We start from the raw sequence: 22,218 nt of genomic DNA, 5'->3' as shown, positions 1-22,218 counted from the left end.
ATCATTCTAATGTTTGGGTACTTTCCAGGTAGTTGTGACTTTGACTGGCCACTGTTGGAAACCGGATAATGGGCTTGATGGACCCTTGGTCTGACCCAGTATGGCATATCTTATGTTTATGTTTAATTTCCAAGGATTGACCTATTTTGTCTATTGACATTTGTGGTTGATTTTTTCACAATTCTCATCCTATTTCTCATATTCGGCTCTTTTTGGAATATCTCACACTGGGAAACTGAGCCATGTAACTGACTGTTCTAACGTATCATGAAGAGTAGCATTTTCTAAGTTGTTTTATTTCAAAATGATCATAAAAAGTATGAAAAGAGATACCAAACTCTTGTTTTAAGTTAACTATCTTTACATCGCTATGTTTCTTATTTCTTCATTTATTTTTGTACTTGATTACAGTTATAATACAGTATATTTCTTCTTCAGGATTTAAAAATGATATTAGCAGAACTAATTCCAAAAGAGCAATCCAAAATAAAGGCATTTAGAGAACTACATGGAAAAGATGTCATTGGACAGATTACTGTTGACATGGTAAGCAATTTCTCTATCATTGACTTTAATATCTCAGTCATAGTTAAAGATAGCAATTTGCTTAATAGATTCTTAATTATTTTAGGTTTATGGTGGAATGAGAGGAATAAAAGGATTAGTTACTGAGACATCTGTTGTTGATCCTGATGAGGTAAATTCATTTAAAATATTTTATTGCTCTGTTTTCAGTCTATAATAGAAACTGAAATGAAGCTGTAGTCTTAGAGACAATTTTCAAAAGCATGGCTACTTACACAGATAAAAGGGCTATTTCCCTGTATGTACCCAGATCAGTCCAGAATCCTGGGTTCATCTCCCCCCATCAGCAGATGGAGACAGAAAAAAAAATCTCGCTGACACTGTAAGCAACCGTGCCACCTGCAGTTCATCAGTATTTCTCTGTATCCAGCAGATGGCAGAGGCTGTTAATCCTACAGTTCTGCAGTTGACAAATTTCTTTCAGCTAATTTTTTTCTTTTGAGCCTTCCTCCCCAGGGGTTTCTTTTACTTTTTTAGAATCCTTAGGGTTCTTTCCTGTCTGGTTGAGGCGGCCGAGCCGGGAATTGATACCCTTGTGTGTGCTTGGGCTGGGCGCCCGTGAGGTGTAAATCTGGTTGTCTAGATCCCTCCCTTCACGAAGCCGCTGAGGTGGCTGCAGGCTTTTTACAATACTTTTTTACAATAATGTTTTGGCTATTTTTGACTATTTTTCAGGGCAGGTTGTTCATTTTTAACTAAAGCTAATTAAAACAAAACAAAACTGTTTGCACTGGAGCACTGCTCTCTATAGGCGAGCGACTTCCTCTCCTTAGTTAGGAGCTTTTTCTGGGTCTCTGGCTGTTTGTTTGGGGGACCTTTTCTTCTGAGGTGGTGAGTACCTTCAGAGAAAGGATTTTAATTTTCTCACAGGACAAACAGGATGGTAGTCCTCACATATGGGTCATTGTGGACCGATTCTCCAAAATGGCCCATTTCACCCTGCTCCCCTCCCTCCCGTCTGCTCCTCGCCTGGCCCAACTATTCATGTCTCATATTTTCCGCCTCCATGGTCTGCCACAGCACATTGCATCTGATCGCGGTCCGCAATTCACGGCCCAATATTGGTCCAATCTCTGCAAGAAATTTCATATTTCTCTGGACTTTAACACGGCGTTCCACCCACAAGCCAACGGTCAAGTGGAACGGACTAATCGTACCTTGAAACAATTTCTACGTTTATATGTTAACACCCGTCAGGACGATTGGGCAGCACTTCTTTCTTGGGCCGAGTTTTCCCACAACTCTCATGCCTGCACTTCAACTGGGACTTCTCCATTTCAGATTGTTTTCGGTCGCCAACCCCGGCCACCTTTACCCTTGTCTTTGCCTGTTCCCTCACCTGCAGCACAGCTAACGGCAGCACAATTAAAAAGACTTTGGGTGCATACTCGGCAAATGCTACTACGGGCGGCTTGTTCCGCGAAAAAATTTGCAGACAAGCACCGAAGACCAGCTCCTCGTTTCCATCCAGGAGAAAAGGTGTGGCTTAGCACCAGGCATATTCATCTATGGGTTCCATCCATGCGACTTGCTCCTTGCTACATTGGTCTCTTCCCGGTGCTGCGGCAGCTGGGTCCCATGACTTATCAACTTCGTCTGCCTGCCACATTAAGAATCCACAATTCTTTCCACGTGTCTCTTTTGAAGCTCTTGGTTCTTACTTGGCCTACTCGGAAGGTGCCTGCTGCTCAGCTACCCACAGCGGAGGAAGGCCCTATATACCAGGTTCATGAGGTTCTCGATGTCCGGAGACGAGGCAGGAAGTGGGAGTATCTCCTAGCTTGGGAGGGATTTGGGCCTGAGGAGAATTCCTGGGAACTGCTAAGAACATTCTGGATAACAACCTTCTACACAATTTTCATCTGGAATACCCAGGAAAGCCCAAGCCTTCTAGGGGCAGGCCTAAAGGAGGAGGTACTGTACGGCCGCCGGCCGTGGCAGTCCGGGACCGGGGCCGGCCACTCACCTGCGGCGTCGGGCCCTTCCTGGGACAGCCGCAGGAGCCGGCAGCCGCCGCTGAGATCCCCTTCGCAGCTGTGCCGATTCAAGATGGCCACCGTCCTGCTGACTCTGCCCCTGCCGGGCCTCCTAGAGCCGTGCGCGCGGCTGCTGAGATGATTTAAAGGGGCCATGACAGGAAATGGTCATGGCTCCTATTCTGGACTTCTTCCTGGTGCCCTGTATTTAATGCAAGGTATGCTTCTCAGACCTTGCCTTGGTATCTTGGCTCTTGGTCCTGTGCCTTGAGTTCTTAGTCCGCTGCCTGCTCGTCTGGTTCCTGTTCTTCTTGATCCTGTTCTTGGTTCTCCCCTCGTTGGATGGATTTCCTCTGGCTTCGACCCCTGGACCGGCTTTCGACCATCCTCTGGCTTTGACCCCTGGACCGGCTTCCGACCATTCTTCTGGCTTCGACCCCTGGACCGGCTTCCGACCATTCTTTTGGCTAAGTCCCTTGGACCGACTTCGGACCATTCTCCGAAGATCTACACTTGAATCGACTTCGACCTGCTGGAGGCGCCAGCTATCTGGATTACACAACCTGCAGGAGGCTCCTGCAGCCAGATCTTCTTCGGTCTCCAGGGAGCCTTCTAAGTCCCAGCAGCTAGGTTCCCACAGGCTCCTCCTGGGGGAATCGCGAGCTTCCAGGGTGAAGTCTTCATTCCACGTCTACATCACCAGGCCTCGCCTTCCGACGGTAGGGACCTAAGAGGGTTTACTCTCCTAGGTAGCACTGACTCTACCTCGGACCAAGGGTCCCCTGCCAGAACTATAACAAGCCCTGGTACACTCCCCACCTTACCTGGAGTTTTACCATGACAAAGTTACACTGTGTACGCATCGCTCCCAAAGGTGGTTTCAGCTTTCCACATCAACCAATCCATCACTGTACCGACCTTTTACCCAAAGCCTCATGCCAACGAAGGCAAGCGTAGACTCCACACGCTGGACTGTAAACGGGCACTCGCTTATTATAAAAGTCGCACACATTCTTACCTCAGAGCTAACAGCTCTTCATCTCCTTTAAAATGAATGCCCCAGGACTCCCTGTATCCAAAAGAACACTCTCGTTCTGGATCTCGAACTGCATTCAATTCTGTTATCAAAAGAGATCAGAGACCCTATCCGCCACCCTAAGGTGGCATCAGGGCCGAGCTATGGCTGCTTCAATAGCTCATCTCCACGAGGTACCTCTTCTGGACATTTGCAAATCAGCCACATAGTCCTTGCTACATACATTCACAACCCATTACTGTTTATACAGGCAGTCGGCTGATGACGCTTACCTGGGAAGGACAATTCTCAAGTAGAGCACGTCTGGAACACAGCGACAACAGCATATAAGCACTGTCCGCCTTTCTCTACTGTCTTGAGCGCCTTACCTCACTTCATCATGAACACATGATATGGAAATTTGCACTCAATACTTCAGCTGGGGACTCCCAGATAGCATGGCTAATTCATGCTGCTTATCTATGGGAAAAGCGCAAGTTTGTTTACCGTAGATGGTGTTTTCCGTAGATAGCAGATGAATTAGCCATGCTACCCCTCCCCCTTCCTCGGACAGTTCCAGCTCTGCATCTCGTCTTGCTTGGAGATGGACTGAGGAGACTCTGGGAAACGTGGGAAGATACAAGCAAATACACATCACTGAGAAAGTTCAGTGATCTTTGAGAGCTCCGTCACCTAGAGGCACAGAGGATGTCCCAGACAGCATGACTAATTCATCTGCTATGAACAGAAAACACCGTCTATGCTAAGCAAACTTGTTCTTCTGTGTTGCTGGACTTGAGCTCTGAAATACCTTGTCTTCTGATGTTATGCATTAAACATCTCTGCTTATATTATGCTCTATGTGTTGAGGTCCGGTCCGTGAAGTTCACGTCCCGGTCCTTACCTCAAGGGTTCCTGCCGGCTGGGAACGAAGCAGAATCCAGATCTGGGCGTCCCCGCGGGGGAGACGCCATTACAGACCTGCCCCTAGGCGCGCGCGCGCAAGTCTCTCACACTTTTCTGGACAGTTTCCCGCCGGAGGGTGGCTTCGCCCTGAGTCTGACGTCAGACGCTGCGGCCTACTTAGGGCCACCGCGGACACCCGAGGAGTGCCTTGCAACAGGGTTCCTTCGATCCCCCGTTGCCTCGAGCCCCGGAGTCAGCCACTGTCTTGGCTACTCCGTTCCTGCCTGCCTGCCGGTTCCTGCTTGCCAGCCTGCCTACAGCCCACACCGGGTTCCAGCCTGTCTACAGCCCACGCCGGGTTCCAGCCTGTCCACAGCCCAAGCCGGGTTCCCATCTGTCTCAGCCAAGCCAGATACTCGCCTGCTTCCTCTCCATCGACCGCCTTGCCTAAGTCCCAGCGGTCGGGCCCCTACGGGCTCCTCCCGGGAGGGGGCTCCGACTTCCAGGGTGAATCTCCTAAGTCCCAGCGGCTGGACTCCCAAGGGCCCCTCCCGGGGGAAGACCAGCTTCCAGGGTGAAACCGCCTATACCCGCCTGCCAGAATTCTGCCTCCCGGCCCGTTCAGTCGAGACCAGAGTAGTCCTTTCCTAGTCTCCTGCAGGCCGGCCCAAGAGTCCACTAGCCCCCCACTCCCCCCGCAGCTTGGTCTCCTCCCCCCTGCCTTTGTCCAAGCGGAAAATTTAATTCTCCAGAACTCTCTTCTATCGAAAGAGGGTCCTTAAATTTATTTGAAAGAATAAATTGTGGGTAAGGCGTGTTAGGAGCTCCGGGGCTCAATGAGATGGCCTCAGCCTGTGGTGTAGGTTCTCGCTCTGAAACTACAACCAATGCAGCCTTGTCCTCCGGTGTCATGTCTGTTACAGTCATGAAGAAAGAGGATATTTGAGGCTGAGTTGACAAAGGTAAGGGAGACGACGATATTGCCTCCCTTATCCGAGCCTTTCTTTTGGTATGTGGCATAATGTTGAAGGAAATAAACCATATATGTAATAACCAAACAGAGCCCTCTTTCTTAATGTATATCTCTGTTCAAATAAATCAGTCTGAATTCTTCTGACGTTGGGGGTAATCAGAAGATTTGAAAAATAATTATTTACTTACTAGAAATCCAATAAATCCTTCCAGTCATAAAATCTTCAAGGAGAGAGGAGTTGAAAATACAAGCTGACAAAATACAATAAAGCCGCGCGCCAAAGGGGTGCGCGGCTTCGGCAGAGGGCACCGGCGGCAGCTACGCACTGCAGGACGGGCCGGTTTTATGGCTTTCCGGTCCCTCCCTGATGACGTCAAAGGCACGCCTACCTTCTGTAGGGCCGGGATTCCTCCTCAGCCACGTTCAGGTAAACAGCAAAAGCAGCAGGTAATTGTAGCAAGCGAGCAGGTAATCGTATGCATTCACAGCTTGTTCTTTCTCTTCTGTTTCCCCAAATTAAACGCCCAGGAGGGGCCGGTTTTATGGCTTTCCGGTCCCTCCCCGATGATGTCAAAGGCGTGCCTGCCTTCTTGTAGGGCTGGGATTCCACCTCACCCTCGTTCAGGCAAACAGCAAAAGCAGCAGGTAATTGTAGCAAACGAGCAGGTAATCGTGTGCACTCACAGCTTGTTCTCTCTCCTCTGTTTCCTCGAAGGAGCAGAAATCTTTGGACGCCTTTGGACACAGGATGTTCCAGGGATCTATGTTGATAGCACATATAGCAGCATACCAGCTATACATGACTCAGTACTCCAGAAACCTTTGGAAGCAGGTACAAGATTTCTCCAAATCCCTGCCAGAGGAGTTTCAAGAAGGACTGAATTCCATCCTCCAGAAGGGCCTTGATGCTGGAAAACACGAAGTCAGCGCTGCCTATGACATATTTGAGACTTCCTCCAGAATGTCAGCAGCAGGCATAAGTGTCAGACGATGGGCATGGTTAAAATCTTCAGACTTGCGTCAAGAAGTCCAAAACAGGTTGGCAGACCTTCCCTGCACAGGGGACAATTTATTTGGAGAGAAAATCCAAGATCAGTTGCGCAACTCAAAGACTATCATAAGACATTGCGCCAACTATCTGCTGTTCCCTCTGACTTTTCGTCCACTACCAAAAGGCAGTTCAGAAGGGATCCCAGGAGGCTAACCTATAAAACCCGTAGGTATTACCCTCCTCCGTCCCGGACTCGTCCAACCAGGCCCTATCAGAAAGGTCAACCTCATCAGCACAGGCCTCCAAAAACCCAACCAGCTCCGCAGACAGGTCCTGCATTGGGATTTTGACTCCCTTCTAGAGAGCAACAGTCAACCCCTACCTCCAGCAACATTTCCTGTAGGAGGCCACTTGTGCCACTTTGCAAACATATGGCACACAATCACAACGGACCAATGAGTCCTTTCTGTGGTTGCCCAAGGTTACCATCTAAACTTCCTCACGCTACCATCAGACTCTCCTTCTTGTCCCATGTGGAGTTTAACTGACCATTCTCCACTTCTCGAGGAGGAACTTTCAACCCTCCTCTAGTCCAGTGCCGTAGAGCCAGTTCCCTGACTGCAGCATGGGAAAGGGTTCTACTCCCGATATTTTCTAATTCCAAAAAAGTCAGGCAGCATTCGTTCTATATTGGATCTTTGTACCCTAAACTAACATCTACGCAAGGAAAAGTTCAGGATGTAACCTTGGGCTCCATGTTCCCTCTCCTCCAAAAGGGAGATTGGCTTTGCTCTCTAGATCTTCAGGAGGCATATGCTCATATAGCAATAAGCCCTCTGCATAAAAAATACCTCAGATTCTTAGTCGGTCACCGGCATTTCCAATACCGAGAGCTACCGTTCGGCCTAGCATCAGCACCATGTGTGTTCACGAAATGCCTGGTAGTAGTAGCGGCTTACCTAAGACAACAAAGCATCCATGTCTATCCATATCTAGACGATTGGCTGCTCAAAGGTCCATCCAAGGAGGTAGTACTTCCCTCCCTCCATCTCACTCTACAGCTACTACAATCCTTGGAGTTTCTCATAAACTATCCCAAGTCAAATCTGACTCCATCAAGTACCCTATCCTTCATCGGAGAGGATTTAAGCACCATACAAGCCAAAGCATTCCTCCCAAGGGACTGAGCACGCACATTATCAACCTTGACCAAAGCAGTACAGACTCGCCGAACCACAACAGCTCGTCATCTACTAATGTAGATATACTGGTGTCCACAGTTCATGTTACCCCAATGGCTCGTCTAGCCATGAGAATAACACAATAGACTTTAAAGTCCCAGTGGTCCCAATCATATCAACATATGTCCCACATTGTCCATGTCACCAGCCAGCTTCGTCTCTCACTAGCTTGGTGGATACAGGAGTCCAATCTTCTGATAGGACTACCCTTTCAATCTCCAGAACCTCAGATTACACTGACAACAGATGCCTTCAACCTCGGTTGGGGAGCCCATGTCAACAACCTGCAAACCCAGGGAACCTGGACCACAGTGAAATCAAAGCACCAGATAAATTTTCTGGAGCTCAGAGCAATACGATACACCCTATTTGCTTTCCAGGATTGCATATCCAACAAGGTAATCCTAATTCAAGCAGACAACCAGGTAGCGATGTGGTACCTCAACAAGCAGGGGGGCACAGGCTCTTTACCTGCTATGTAAGGAGGCAGTGCAGATATGGGCCTGGGCTCTCTCACACTGCATGCTACTGAGAGCAACCTATCTGGCAGGTGTGGACAATGTGATGACGGACAATCTCAGCCGGGCCTTTCATCCCCACGAATGGTCCCTGGATCCCACTGTAGCGAACAGAAGTTTCCACCAGTGGGGCCACTTGCACATAGACCTCTTTGCATCAATCCACAACCGCAAAATGGATAACTTCTACTCTCTAGACTGCAGCCACAAGACACCTCCAAGGGATGCCTTCGCCCGCTCGTGGACAAAGGGTCTTCTGTATGCCTACCCTCCACTTCCACTCATCAGCAAGACTTTCGTGAAGTTACGACACGACCGGGGCTTAATGATCCTCATAGCCCCTTACTGGCCACGTCAGGTTTGGTTTCCCATCCTTTGCAACCTTTCAGTCCTGCAACCAATTCTCCTGGGCTCAGATCCAACTCTAATAACGCAGAACAACGGACTATTGCGTCATCCGAACCTCCACTCCCTGTCTTTGAGAGCATGGATGTTGAAAGGTTGATACTGCAATCCCTTAACTTTTCTGACAATGTGTCCCAGGTCCTCGTAGCTTCATGAAAGCCTTCTACTAGGAAATCTTATCATTCCAAATGGAATAGATTCTACTTGTGGTACACGACAAAGGAAATAGATCTCTTTTCCTGCCCCACAACAAGGTTCCTGGACTACCCCTGGAACCTCTGGAATCTGGCCTACAAACTTCCTCCATCCGAGTACATGTCAGCGCCATAGCCGCTTACCACAAAGGCATAGGAGATGCCCCGATTCTATGAGAGGCTTGCTACAGCTGAAGCCTCCACTGTGTCCTCCAGTTCTGGCATGGGACCTCAATGTGGTATTAGCACGGCTCATGCGACCTCCATGCCCCTGCACTCCTGCGAGCTACGTCATCTCACTTGGAAAGTGCTCTTTCTACTTGCTTTAACATCAGTTCGCAGAGTCAGTGAGCTACAGGCGCTGGTAACATACCCACCTTACACAAAATTTCTCCATGATCATGTGGTACTCTGCACTCACCGCAAATTTTTGCCAAAGGTAGTGTCTGATTTCCATTTAAACCAATTCATAATACTATACACATTTTTTCCAAAACGCCACTCACACCCAGGTGAGCAGGCCCTGCATTCCTTGGACTGTAAACGTGCGCTCACCTTTTATTTGGACTACACTGCAGCCCATAGGAAGTCCACACAACTGTTTGTCTCCTTTGATAAAACCAAACTGGGAGTTCCGGTGGGCAAGCAGACCCTCTCCTCCTGGCTGGTGGACTGTATTACCTTCTGCTACCAACAAGCAGGCCTTCCACTACATGGATGCGTGAAAGCGCATTCAGTAAGAGCCATGGCAACATCAGTAGCGCACCTATATTCTGTACCTCTTGCTGACATCTGCAGAGCTGCCACATGGCGCTCTCTCCACACCTTTGCAGCTCATTATTGTCTCGACAAGGCTAGCAGGCAAGATTCCATCTTTGGCCAGTCTATCCTGCGTAATTTATTTCCAGTTTAATAACCCAACTTCCTTCCTGCGACTCACTGTGAAACTCAGGCTGCAATCCTACCCAAAACCACCCCTGTTGTTGTGCCTGTTGTATGTCGTTGGGTGCTTTTGGTTCACTTACTCGGGCATCCTGTAGCTCGCTATTCACCCATATGTGAGGACTACCATCCTGCTTGTCCTGGGAGAAAGCAGAGTTGTTTACCTGTAACAGGTGTTCTCCCAGGACAGCAGAATATTAGTCCTCACGAAACCCATCCGCCACCCCGCGGAGTTGGGTTTACTTACGTTTTATTATTTTATTTTTCGCTCATACCTTTTGCTAGAAACGAGACTGAAAGGGGACCCCTGCTTGATGCAGAGTTAGTGGCATGCTGGGCATGCTCAGTGTGCCAGTCAAAGTTCTAGAAACTTTGACAAAAGTGTTCCCTGATTGGGCTCCATCCTGATGATGTCACCCATATGTGAGGACTAACATCCTGCTGTCCTGGGAGAACACCTGTTACAGGTAAGCAACTCTGTTTTTCATGCTATGGATAATGAATTAATGGGAACCAAGACTGGAATATATCCAGATGTTTCTTTTAAGATTCAACTTAAGCATAAAACTATTTTGTCAAAGCGGAATGCAGTACAATAAATATCCCTTAAATATCCTGCTAAGTGTTGTGTTATATATACAAATTTATGATATATATTTTGGGATTCTATCCAATTGCTTGATTTTCTTGTTAATATGGAATTTTCTCCCCTTTTGCCTCCTATATCTGCACAGCTCACTCCAGTCTCGTCTTTACATGAAGAGATTGATTTTTCCAAGAGTTTCTTTGATGTTATTTTCTTTCAAATTGGCTTGAGATTAACCTGACTCTGGACACTTTGTTATGTATTATTATTTTGTGTTGGAAATGTTAGTAATTGACTTTCTCTGTCTCCTTTTTTTATGGCGCTCTTGCTTGAGGTTGAGGTTGGCATGCCAGAGAACAAAGTAGTCTGGACTCCAGCTATTCTTAATTACAATCAGAATGATCAAAAAAAGGTCTCCTTACCTCAGGAGTACTCCATAAGCAGTTCTGGCATAATTCCTGCTTCCTTCTCCTTGCTGGGGCCTTCTCTTCCTTTCTGGGCTTGGCTTCTTATCCACTTGCTGAGGAAAATGCCCCAGAACTAATATTCCCTTCCTGTGTCTCTTAAGGTGGACTAGGCCAGATATCTGGAGCTGGTCTCTTAAGGTGTTCTGTGGCTCCCTGTTTTGTACTCTTTTTCCCATTGATAGCAGGCTGAATTAGCCATGCTTTTTGGGAGCGTCGACGCGACCGGAGTAGGCAGAGTTTCTCTCTAGTAGTGACAGAGTTTTTAACTCTGTGCGTCTGCGCAGTCGTCTTCCCGCACGATTCCATTTTTTCTCCTCAGTTTCCTTTTTTTCGCGAGCCGATAGCATGCGGGTTTCTTTTTTCTCACTCCTCATCTCACTTTTTTTGCGACTTTTTTTGGAATTTTTTCCACTTTCTTCTGGCAGTGATGGCTCCTAAGCCATTCGGTTTTAAATACTGTCAATATGGCAAAATTATGTCCATAACAGATGGACATAACTGCTACATATGCCTGGGCCCGGAGCATGACCAAGCCTCATGCAGAGACTGTGATCGGATGTCTCCCCGGGCCCAAAGGCATCGCGCTGCAAGAATAGCGCACCTCAGATTGCCTTTGACTCATTCTTCTCCGGGACCGGCGAAGACACCGAAGAAGGCCTCGAAGAGAGCTGCGTCGCTGGAGCCGGGAGACCATCATGCAGCAGCAGCCAGGTTTGAAAAACCAAAAGCACCGAAGAAAGGGGTCAAGGCCATGCCTCATAAATCCCCTCAAGGCCCTGTTCCCGTTCTCCCCCTGCGCCGAAAACAAAGGAGCCGAAGCGTCACGGAAAGTTACACCACGGGCATCGAAGCACCACGGCGCATCGAGGCATCACGGTGCATCGAGGCATCATGGTGCATCGGCGCATCACGATGCATCGGCGCCAGATGGCACATCGGTGCACCAAGGCGCATCAGCGCTACACGAGGCACGTGTAAAACACGGTGCATCGATGCTAAGCGGAGCACCGGCGCAGCCTACACCACCGGCGCATACAACTCCTTCCTCGAAGCAAATGCTCCCAGGAGTACAGCAACCAAAGAAGATCCAGAAGACCAAACATATACTTCGGGATCCCTTCCTTTCTATTGCCTCGGGCCAACAAGATGAAGAATCTAACATTGAAGTTGAACTCTCTTCAGGATCTAAATCCTCTGCAGCTCCTTCACTCAGTGGTGATTCAATCTCGGGTTGGTCATCATCATCTAACAGTAGACCAGGGTCTCCCCAGAGAGAGCCGCATAAGCCTAAAAAAGCAGCATCTCAAGACCTTCTGTCTGCGCTTCCTTTAAAGCCGCAGCCGCCTCTCGCATCATCAGAATTCTCATGCTCTCAATACCTTCCAGGATTTACAATCCATGCACCCACGACCCGCAACTCCATCTCCACCAACAGATGCACCGGGTCCATCAAAACCTACTCAACCACCTACATCATCTTCACACCGAGAGTGTCTGGATAGCCCCACTTCTCAATGGTCAACCTCTTCACCAAGTTCGTCCACAGGTATGCCTTCTGACCCCCCAGAAGGTCTTCCGGAACCCTATTCCCCACCAGAAGATTTAACTTATGCAAAGTTTATTGAAAAGGTGGGTGGCCTTCTAAATATAGAAACTGGCAAAATCCCGGATTCAAGATCAGAAGTTCTAGGGATTCTCAAAATTTTTTAAATGCCAATGGAACCTACTGTGGAAAAACCTTTTTCTTCTGGTCCAACATCCAGAAAAACAGACTTAAAATATAGGATGCGAAATCCCACTCTTTACGACTCTACGCAATTACCTCATAATTTGATAATAGTAGAGTCTGCCCTCTCCAAAGTAAAACGATCAAAGCTCCATGTCAATTCGCCACCTGAGAAAGATTATAAATCTTTGGATGATTTTGGACACGGAAGGTGTATCATTCTTCGATGTTAACCACCAAAATTGAACATCATCGGTGTTACATAATCCAGTACCTCTTTGAAACACTTCAAAAATTGCATCCACTCTGCCTAGCCTGCATCCACTCTGCCACAACCCTTCACTGACATGGTGGAAGGACTTCGGCATTTACTCAGGACAGTTTATGAGTCCTTTGAGTCTACCTCACGAGGTGCTGCTGTGGCAATCACAGCACGTAGAATAGCTTGATTGAGGGTTAGCTCAATACGAGAGGATGTTCATGAAAAATTGGCTGTTATCCCCTGCATGGGAGACAGCCTTTTTGGCGATAAATTTGCTGAAACCGTTGCACATCTAAAAGAGCAAAATTCGGCAGTGCTCTCACTTACAGCACCAACAGATCCCCACGCTTCCTACAAAAAATTCTGCCCTAACTTTAGAAAGCGTACATACTCAAGAACATCGTTCAGACCTTTCCATCCTTATCGTCCTCAACAATATACTCAACCACAATTCCAGTCTCAACCTTACCAGTCTCGTGAACGCTCTAGACAACAACGTCCGCAAAAGCAAGCCACTACAGCTCCTCAGAAGCAACCACCGGCTTTTTGAGCTGTCCCGAGCCACGCCCACCGCTATTCATAGGAGGTCGCCTACAGCATTTCTATACCAACTGGATAACAATCACTACCGATCGCTGGGTGTTAGATATCAGCAGAGAAGGTTATCGTTTAAATTTCATAATTCCTCCAGAAATTCCCCATGTTCCCCCTCTCAGGGGAACATCATCCCATGCCTCCTTTCTTCAAGAAGAAATAAGAAACCTACGTCTCCAACACTCCATTCAAAAATTTCCTCTATCAACACGAAATCAGGGATTCTATTCCCATTACTTTCTCATTCCAAAAAAATCCGGAGGCCTTCATCCAGTCTTGGATTTAAGGAATCTCAACAAACACATCCAAAGAGAAAAGTTCAAAATGACCTCTCTCAAAAACATACTACCCCTTTTACAACCCAATGACTGGCTATGTTCCATAGACGTGAAGGATGCTTACTCCCATATACCCTTGCACCCTTCTTCATGGTGATACCTGTTTCCAGGCCCTGAATGCACACTACCAATACAGAGTCCTGCCCTTTGACCTTTCTTCAGCCCCAAGAGTTTTCATGAAATGTTTAGCAGTGGTGGTGGCTTACCTCAAAAAATTATCAATCCCAATCTTTCCCTACCTGGACGATTGGCTGTTAGTGGCTTCGGATCCAGCCACTCTACGTACACACATGGTACAGACGATAACTTGTCTACAGACATTAGGTTTCATAATAAATTACGACAAGTCCAATCTACAGCTAACCCAGACACTTCAATTCATCGGGGCCCTCATCGACATAAGAAAAGAGAGAGCTTACCTTCCAAAGGACAGAATTTAAAATCTCTCGTCCTTAGCTCACAATCAATCCCATGCTCCGGCACGTCATATCCTCCAATTGCTTGGTCACATGGCAGCGGCAATTCATGTAGTCCCATTCACAAGACTACACATGCAACGTCCACAATGGGGTCTAAAAACTGAATGGTCACAGTTCCTGCAACCCCTTTCTACCAAGATCCAAATCACCAAACAAATGTGCATGGATATGCACTGGTGGATATCTCCCACCAACCTATCCTCGGGAGCTCCCTTTCGATTACCTCCACATCAACTAACGTTAACGACGGATGCATCCAGGAAAGGTTGGGGAGCCCATCTGTTAGACTTAAAAACTCAAGGTTGCTATTCACGTCAATAGACTACATACCAGATCAACCTTCTGGAACTTCGTGCAATCTGGAGAGCACTCCAGACCTTCTCGCCTCAAATCCGACACAAAACCCTCATGATATACACTGACAACCAAGTTGTGATGTTCTACATAAACAAGGAAGGAAGGTCCGGTTCATGGATCCTATGTCGGGAAGCCTGTTGCATACTTTTTTGGGCGAATGCAGAGTAACACTTCACGCCACTTACCTATCGGGGCTGGACAATGTCACAGCGAATCGACTCAGCAGGATTTTTCATCCACACAAATGGACACTGAATCGCAAGGTAGCTCACGACATTTTTCAACAATGGGGCTTCCCAACAATCGATCTCTTTGCAACTCAAAGCAATCGACAAACACGAACCTTTTGCTCCATTTACCCAAGCAAACTTCATTACGCTCTGGACGCCTTCCTCATTCCATGAACGGAAGGCTTGCTGTACGCCTATCCACCCATTCTGCTCATCTCCAGAACAATTCAGAAATGCATTCAGGACATAGCGGACTTGATCTTAATAGCTCCAACTTGGCCAAGACAATCATGGTATGCGTATCTCATGCGATACCATCCACACCTGTTAACGCAGGACGGGGGATCCCTCCTCCATCCAATGCACCAATCCCTCCATCTCACAGCATGGAGGTTGAAAGGCAAGTATTAAGCCACTTGGGCCTCTCTTCAAGATTAGAAGACATACTGCTCGCGTCTAGGAAACCCTTGACTAGATGTAACTATGCGGGAAAATGGCAATGTTATACACAATGGTGCCAACCACGGCACCTAGATCCTTTTTCATCTACTTCGACCCAACTACTGGAATACCTTCATACGCTCTACCTCTCCGGTCTAGTGTACTCTTCAGTTCGCGTACATATTAGCGCCATTGCAGCATTTCACCACTATCATCAGGGTCTTCCAATTTCTAATCACCCGTTAATCTCTAGATTCATGCGAAGCATACTACACTTAAGACCACCAATAACGAAGCCTCCTGTACCATAGGATCTGAACATTGTGCTCGAACAACTCATGGCTTCTCCCTTTGAAACCTTGGACTCATGCCAATTAAAATACCTAACCTGGAAGACGGTTTGCCAGGAGATAACATCATCTTATGGAGTTAGGGAAGATTAAGAACTTCCACTAAACATAGCCCTTCTCTTGGTAAGATAAGAGATATTGAATTAGTAGCGTGTAACAGTGTCTGCTCTGTCCATGTTTCCTTGTAAAATTTGTTTGCTGTAAGAAATGCTCCCTAAAAGAAAAGGGAAGGTTAGAGTAAATCCCTCTACTCCTACAATCCCTTTGGGACAGCGTACAATACCGCAGTACACTGTTAGTTATCCTCATATGGATGTGACAAATTTCCCCGCTGCTGAGGCTGAAGAAGGAGCTTCTGCCTCATCTGGGGATATCACCTTAAGTCCTCCAGTCCTGAGAAAAATTACATCGACACCCTCACAAATAATCCCAGAAATGGTTTTGGCAATCACTATTCTCCTTACTTGGAATTTTATCATGACAAGATCACTCTCCGCACTTATCCTATCTTCCTCCCGAAGGTGCTTACAGTGTTCCATCTTAATCAAACGATTACACTACCAATCTTCAAACCCAAACCACATCATTATGATCGTGATAAACTCCTACACTCATTGGACTGTAAGAGAGCTTTAGCCTATTACAAACAGAGAACACATTCTCCATCCAGGCCATCTCAATTATTCCTTTCCTTTAATCCAAACAATCCAGGGCAACCTGTTGCAAAAGGAACCATTGCAAACTGGTTAAGCTAATGCTTAGAATTCTTTTATAACAAATGCTCTATCATGCTTAGTAGCAAACCAGAGACCCACCAAATATGGGCCACTGCTACTTCAATTGCCCATTTCCGGAAAGTTCCGCTACAGGTTACAAAGAGACTGAGAGAAAAAATGGAATCGCATGGGAAGACGCCCGCGCAGACGTACAGAGTTAAAAACTCTGTCACTACTAGAGAGAAACTCCGCCTACTCTGGTTGTGTCGACGCTCCCAGAAAGCATGGCTAATTCATCCTGCTATCTACGGAAACACCGATTACGGTAAGCAAACTTGCTTTTCACATGCTGATATATTTTTTTCTTGCTTTACGTGTTTTTCTTAAACCATTTATATATGTTTGTGAGATCTTGCATGTATGATAAATTTAATAAAGAGAAAGTAATAAAAAAGAAAGTACTACACATGTACAGAATCCAGCAATTTTACTATACCTTCTGGGTGCAAAAATACAGCTCTAAATTATTTTTTTTTTAACCCAGCAGTTTCCTCCTGCTGTGTTTTACTTTCAACTCAGTCATAAACATAGGCCTTCATTGGCAACCTCTTAGGAATTTTCTCCCAAGTTTATATTATTCCCCTTCTCCCCCACCAACATATCTAGTCTGGTCATTGCAGTGATGGTACTAGTCCAGGGGTTATACTCAAAGTTTTCTTCTGAAATTCTGCAATAATTTTGAATCTGGCCTGGAAGTGTCACTATTAAGCAATGTCCATAACTTTCAGTACAAATGTATTTTTCTTCTTAAGATGTGACAGATTGCTATTAATCCAATTGTAGTTTATGTTAATCAGGTAGGTAAATTTCTAATTTGTAAGACTATTTTGTTCTTATACTTTAATAGGGAATACGTTTCCGAGGCTATAGCATTCCAGAATGCCAGAAGTTGTTACCTAGGGCCACTGGGGGTGAAGAACCTCTTCCAGAAGGTTTATTTTGGTTGCTTGTCACTGGGAACATACCTACAAAGGAACAGGTAACTTTCAAAGGATTTAAATCAGTTCAGTAAAGGCTTACAGTATTGAGCTTGTACTCGTCGTCGAAATTTATTCCATTAAGAAACTGTTCTTTACAGTCATATGGCCAGAACTCTCATGATTTGACATAATTGTTATGAAGTATATTTTTAAAAGTGAAACTAAAATGGTTTCTCACAGGATAAGCAGGATGGTAGTCCTCACATATGGGTGACATCATCAGGATGGAGCCCAATCACGGAAAACTTCTGTCAAAGTTTCCAGAACTTTGAGTGGCTCCTATTGGGCATGCCCAGCATGACACTAACCCTGAAGCCAGCAGGGGTCTCCCTTCAGTCTTATTTTTTCCACGTAGCAGTAGCCTCGGGGTTAAGGAGCTCTGAAGAGATTCCTGACAGGCATTTTTCTCACGGAGTTAATTAAACTTAAATTGCCCCACAGGTATCCCTCCTCTAACTTTTCTCAGGCCGCAGTACTCCGGTAAGTTTTTACCCGTTTTCTGTCGATTACCGTCGAGTTTGGCCCTCGCGGCCTACTGGCCATCGACCGTACCGCGGCTCGATTTTTTTCTATGGCCATGGCGTCAAGGTTTTGTCGGTGCCCAGACTGTACTCGCACCATGTCTATCACAGACCCTCATGGAGTCTGTGTGCTGTGTTTAGGCGGTGAGCATGATGTCCTGACTTGCACCAAATGTGCCCTCATGACACCAAAAGGTCGCAAAGCCAGAATGGATAAGATGGGACTCCTCTTCCGTGCTCACACCCCAACGCCGTCCATCGCATCAACGTCATCGGAACCGGCACCGTCGAAGTCACACCAGCATTGACCTCCGTCCGGTGACCGTCTGCCATCGACGTCTTCATGGCCATCGACTCCCGTTACTCCCCCTCAAGATCAAGGGGATCGTAGGGAGAAACATCGGCATCGTAAGTCTCGGACCGTCGAGGGAGCGAAATCATCGAGCTCGCCACCGTCTGAGTCACCATCGAAGAAGCCCCGTCCAGAAATGGCATCGACCATTCCTGCGACCGGGACATCGAGGCCACCCTCACCCAATATGGGTTTGGGAGCCGCGATTCCGCCTGTAAAGGTGGTCCCTCCGACTGTGCCTCTGCCTCCCTCTTCCATCACGGAGCTGGGGCTGCTTGCTCCAGGTCTCCAGGAAGAACTGGATCGGCTGGTCCAGGAGGCCATCGACATCGACAAGGCGATGCAACGGCTCCAGGTTCCTCCAGCACCGACACTGGCACCGAGAGTGGAACCGGCCACCGACCCGATGACAGCAGCTCTGGCACCACTGCTATCCCGGATGGAGGCGTTCATGACCGCCCTTCCACCGGTTATTCCTTGGTCTCCGATGGCTCCGGTGCGCTCCCCATTAACAGCTTCATCGGGAGGAGAAACACCGTTCCGCATTCCTCCTTCGGGAGTATTGCCTCAGCCATTGATGCCATTTCGTCCCTCACCATCGATTCATTCATCGGGAGCGATACGCACATTGGCGCCATTGATGTCTTCGATACTGGCACCGATGTTCTCCTCCAGAGGACCTTTCTTTCATTAATTTTGTGAAGGAAATGTCTGAGTTGGTCCCTTTTCAGCTTCAGACAGAGCAGGATGATAGGCACCAGATGATGGAAATCCTCCAATTCCTGGATGCCCCTAAAGTGATCACTTCTATTCCTGTTCATCAAGTTCTTCTTGACCTTCTCAAAAAGAATTGGGAAAACCCAGGATCCATTGCCCCAGCCACAAAAAAGCTGACACTACCTATTTAGTACAGTCAGCCCTCGGCTTTCAAAAATCTCAGCTCAACCACCACTCAGTTGTGGTGGAATCGGCTCAAAAGAAAGCTAAAAGGACGAAGCATCACTCATCTACCCCTCCTGTTAAGGAACACAAGTTCCTAGACAATATTGGTCGACGAGTGTTCCAAGTGGCCATGCTCATTTCCAGAATTGCTGCTTACCAGTTGTATATGACCCAATACAATAGGGCCATTTTCAAGCAGCTACAGGACTTCTCTGAAACCCTGCCTGAACAATTACAACAACAACTTCAAATCCTTGTCAACAAGGGGTTTGAAGCAGGAAAGAATGAGATAAGAACAGCTTACGATATCTTCGACACCTCTACTAGAGTGTCTGCAGCTGCCATTTCTGCAAGACGATGGGCCTGGCTCAAATCCTCTGACTTTCGGCCAGAATTACAAAACAGGCTATCTGACCTACCATGTGTAGGAGACAATCTGTTCGGTGAACAGATCCAGCAAATAGTGGCTGAATTAAAGGACCATCATGAGACCCTTAAACAGCTCTCATCGATACCTTCTGACTTCCCCTTAAGACAGCCCTTTAGGAAGGACTCTAAGAAGTCATTCTTCCGTCCAAGGAAGTGCTATCCTCCATCAGCAAGGTCCCGAACTACGAGACCTTCTCAAAAACCTCAGCCTCGCCAGGCCCGAAAGCAAAAGCCGCAAGCAGCTCCCCAGCCGGGGCCTGCTTCAGGTTTTTGACTTTCACTTGGAGAGCAGCAGTCTGATTCCTCTGCCAAGCATACAAGTGGGAGGTCGATTGTGCCACTTTCACGGCATGTGGCAATCAATCACAACTGACCAATGGGTGCTAGCAATCATTGCTCAGGGTTACCACCTAAACTTTCTTGCTCTTCCACCGGACTCACCACCTCTGCAAGCATGGAGAGTATCCGACCATTCTGTCCTTCTGAGCAGGAGGTTTCCCTTCTTCTCCAGTTAAGAACAATAGAACCCATCCCACTCTCGCAGCAAGGCCTAGGGTTCTATTCCTGGTACTTTTTGATCCCCCAAAAATCTGGGGGAGTTCGTCCAATTCTGGCCCTACGTGCTCTCAACAAGTACCTACAGCGAGAAAAGTTCAAGATGGTAACCTTGGGCTCGTTTCTACCTCTTCTGCAAAGAGGAGACTGGCTCTGCTCTCTGGACCGTCAGGACACATACACACATATTGTGATAACTCCAGCTCATCGCAAGTACCTCAGGTTCTTAGTAGGCCCAAAGCACTATCAATACCACGTGCTTCTGTTCGGCCTAGCATCGGCACCACAAGTTTTTACCAAATGTCTCGTGGTTGTCGCAGCTTTTCTCAGGAGAGAAGGTGTTCATGTCTACCCCTATCTGGACGACTGGTTAATCAGGGCTCCAACCCAGCAAGCCACTCGGTCGTCCCTCAATTTGACCCTACACACTCTAATTTCTCTAGGATTTCTCATCAATTACGAAAAATCCTATTTAGTCCCATCTCAAACTTTGTCGTTCATTGGGGCAGACTTGGACACCTTGCAGGCAAAAGCCTTTCTCCCCCAACAACGAGCGCTAACTCTCGTGTCTCTAGTTCACCAGTTGCAGTCTCAGCATACAGCAACAGCTCGCCAATTCCTCGTCCTTTTAGGACACATGGCGTCCTCAGTCCATGTCACACCAATGGCCCGCCTGGCCATGAGACTCATGCACTGGACTCTGAGGTCACAATGGATTCAAGCTGTTCAGCCTCTGTCAACCATTGTCCGCTTCACTGACTCACTCTGTCTGTCTCTCGCCTGGTGGAAAAATCTCAACAATCTCCTCCAGGGTGTGCCCTTTCAAGTGCCAGATCCTCAACTCATTCTCACCACCGATGCTTCCAACCTCGGGTGAGGAGCCCACGTGGACAATCTACAGACACAAGGGTCTTGGTCTCCAGAGGAAGTCAAACATCAAATAAACTTCCTAGAACTACGAGCAATGCGATATGCTCTCAGGGCTTTTCAGGAACGCCTGTCAAATCATGTCATCCTGATTCAGACGGACAACCAGGTGGCCATGTGGTACATCAGCAAGCAGGGAGGCGGAAGCGCTCTTCCACTCGATGTACCTCAGGGCCACCTACTTCCCGGGAGTGGACAATGTCTTGACAGACAAACTGAGTCGTGTCTTCCAGCCACACGAGTGGTCACTCAACCCTTCGGTAGCGACTTCAATCTTTCGCCAATGGGGATACCCCCAGACAGATCTCTTTGCATCCCCTCAGAACCACAAAGTGGACAACTACTGCTCCCTCATTCGGAGTGAGCGCTCTCAGCCCAGAGATGCATTCTCCCTCTCGTGGGCAACCAGTCTGCTCTATGCATTCCCTCCACTTCCTCTTCTTTCAAAGACTCTCGTGAAGTTATGTCAGGACAAGGGAACCATGATCCTGATAGCACCTCAGTGGCCACGCCAAGTGTGGTTTCCAATACTTCAGGATCTCTCCATCCGCAGGCACATTCCCTTGGGAATGGACCCGCATCTGATCACTCAAAACGACGGATGCCTACGCCATCCCAATCTCCGGGCCTTGTCCCTGACGGCATGGATGTTGAAAGGTTAATCCTTCAACCACTTAACCTTTCAGATTCGGTTTCTCGTGTCCTGATTGCTTCGTGAAAGCCTTCCACAAGAAAATCTTATTCCTATAAATGGAAAAGGTACACATCATGGTGCACTTTGCAGTCCCTTGATCCCTTTTCTTGTCCAATCCCAAGGTTTTTGGACTATCTCTGGCATTTGGCAGAGTCAGGTTTAAAGACATCTTCAATCAGAATGCATGTCAGTGCTGTAGCCGCCTTCCATAAGGGTGTCGGGGATGTTCCTATATCAGTACAACCCCTCGTAACACGCTTTTTAAAAGGCTTGCTCCATATCAAGCCACCTTTACGTCCTCCGGCCCCCTCTTGGGTCCTTAATCTAGTTCTTGGTCGGCTCATGAAACCACCATTCCCTGTACGTACCAGGATCAGTCCAGACTGCTGGGTTATGCCTCCCCTCCAGCAGATGGAGTCAGAGAGAAAACTGAAAGCACCCCCTAGATATACCGGTGTGCCACCTG

The 22,218-nt window shown here is 47.5% G+C and overlaps 1 protein-coding gene across 4 annotated transcripts in view; it reads left to right on the top strand.

The window, feature by feature from the left end:
* Positions 1-22,218, top strand: part of LOC115084403 (citrate synthase, mitochondrial-like) — a 307,904-nt gene that overhangs the window by 39,436 nt on the left and 246,250 nt on the right. For 3 of the 4 annotated variants that reach the window (XR_003854548.1, XM_029589233.1, XM_029589234.1), the window contains 3 exons: positions 439-546; positions 632-697; positions 17,200-17,331. Coding sequence is in view for 3 of the 4 variants with exons in the window: in XM_029589233.1 (XP_029445093.1) it covers positions 439-546; positions 632-697; positions 17,200-17,331 (306 nt within the window). In the remaining variant the exon portion in view is untranslated. The remainder of the gene's footprint in view (positions 1-438; positions 547-631; positions 698-17,199; positions 17,332-22,218) is intronic. The other variant, XM_029589235.1, reaches the window with a different exon arrangement.

This window comes from Rhinatrema bivittatum, chromosome 2 (assembly GCF_901001135.1).
Source record: "Rhinatrema bivittatum chromosome 2, aRhiBiv1.1, whole genome shotgun sequence".
Taxonomy (NCBI): Eukaryota; Metazoa; Chordata; class Amphibia; order Gymnophiona; family Rhinatrematidae; genus Rhinatrema; species Rhinatrema bivittatum.
This window is presented reverse-complemented; position numbering and strand designations above follow the sequence as displayed.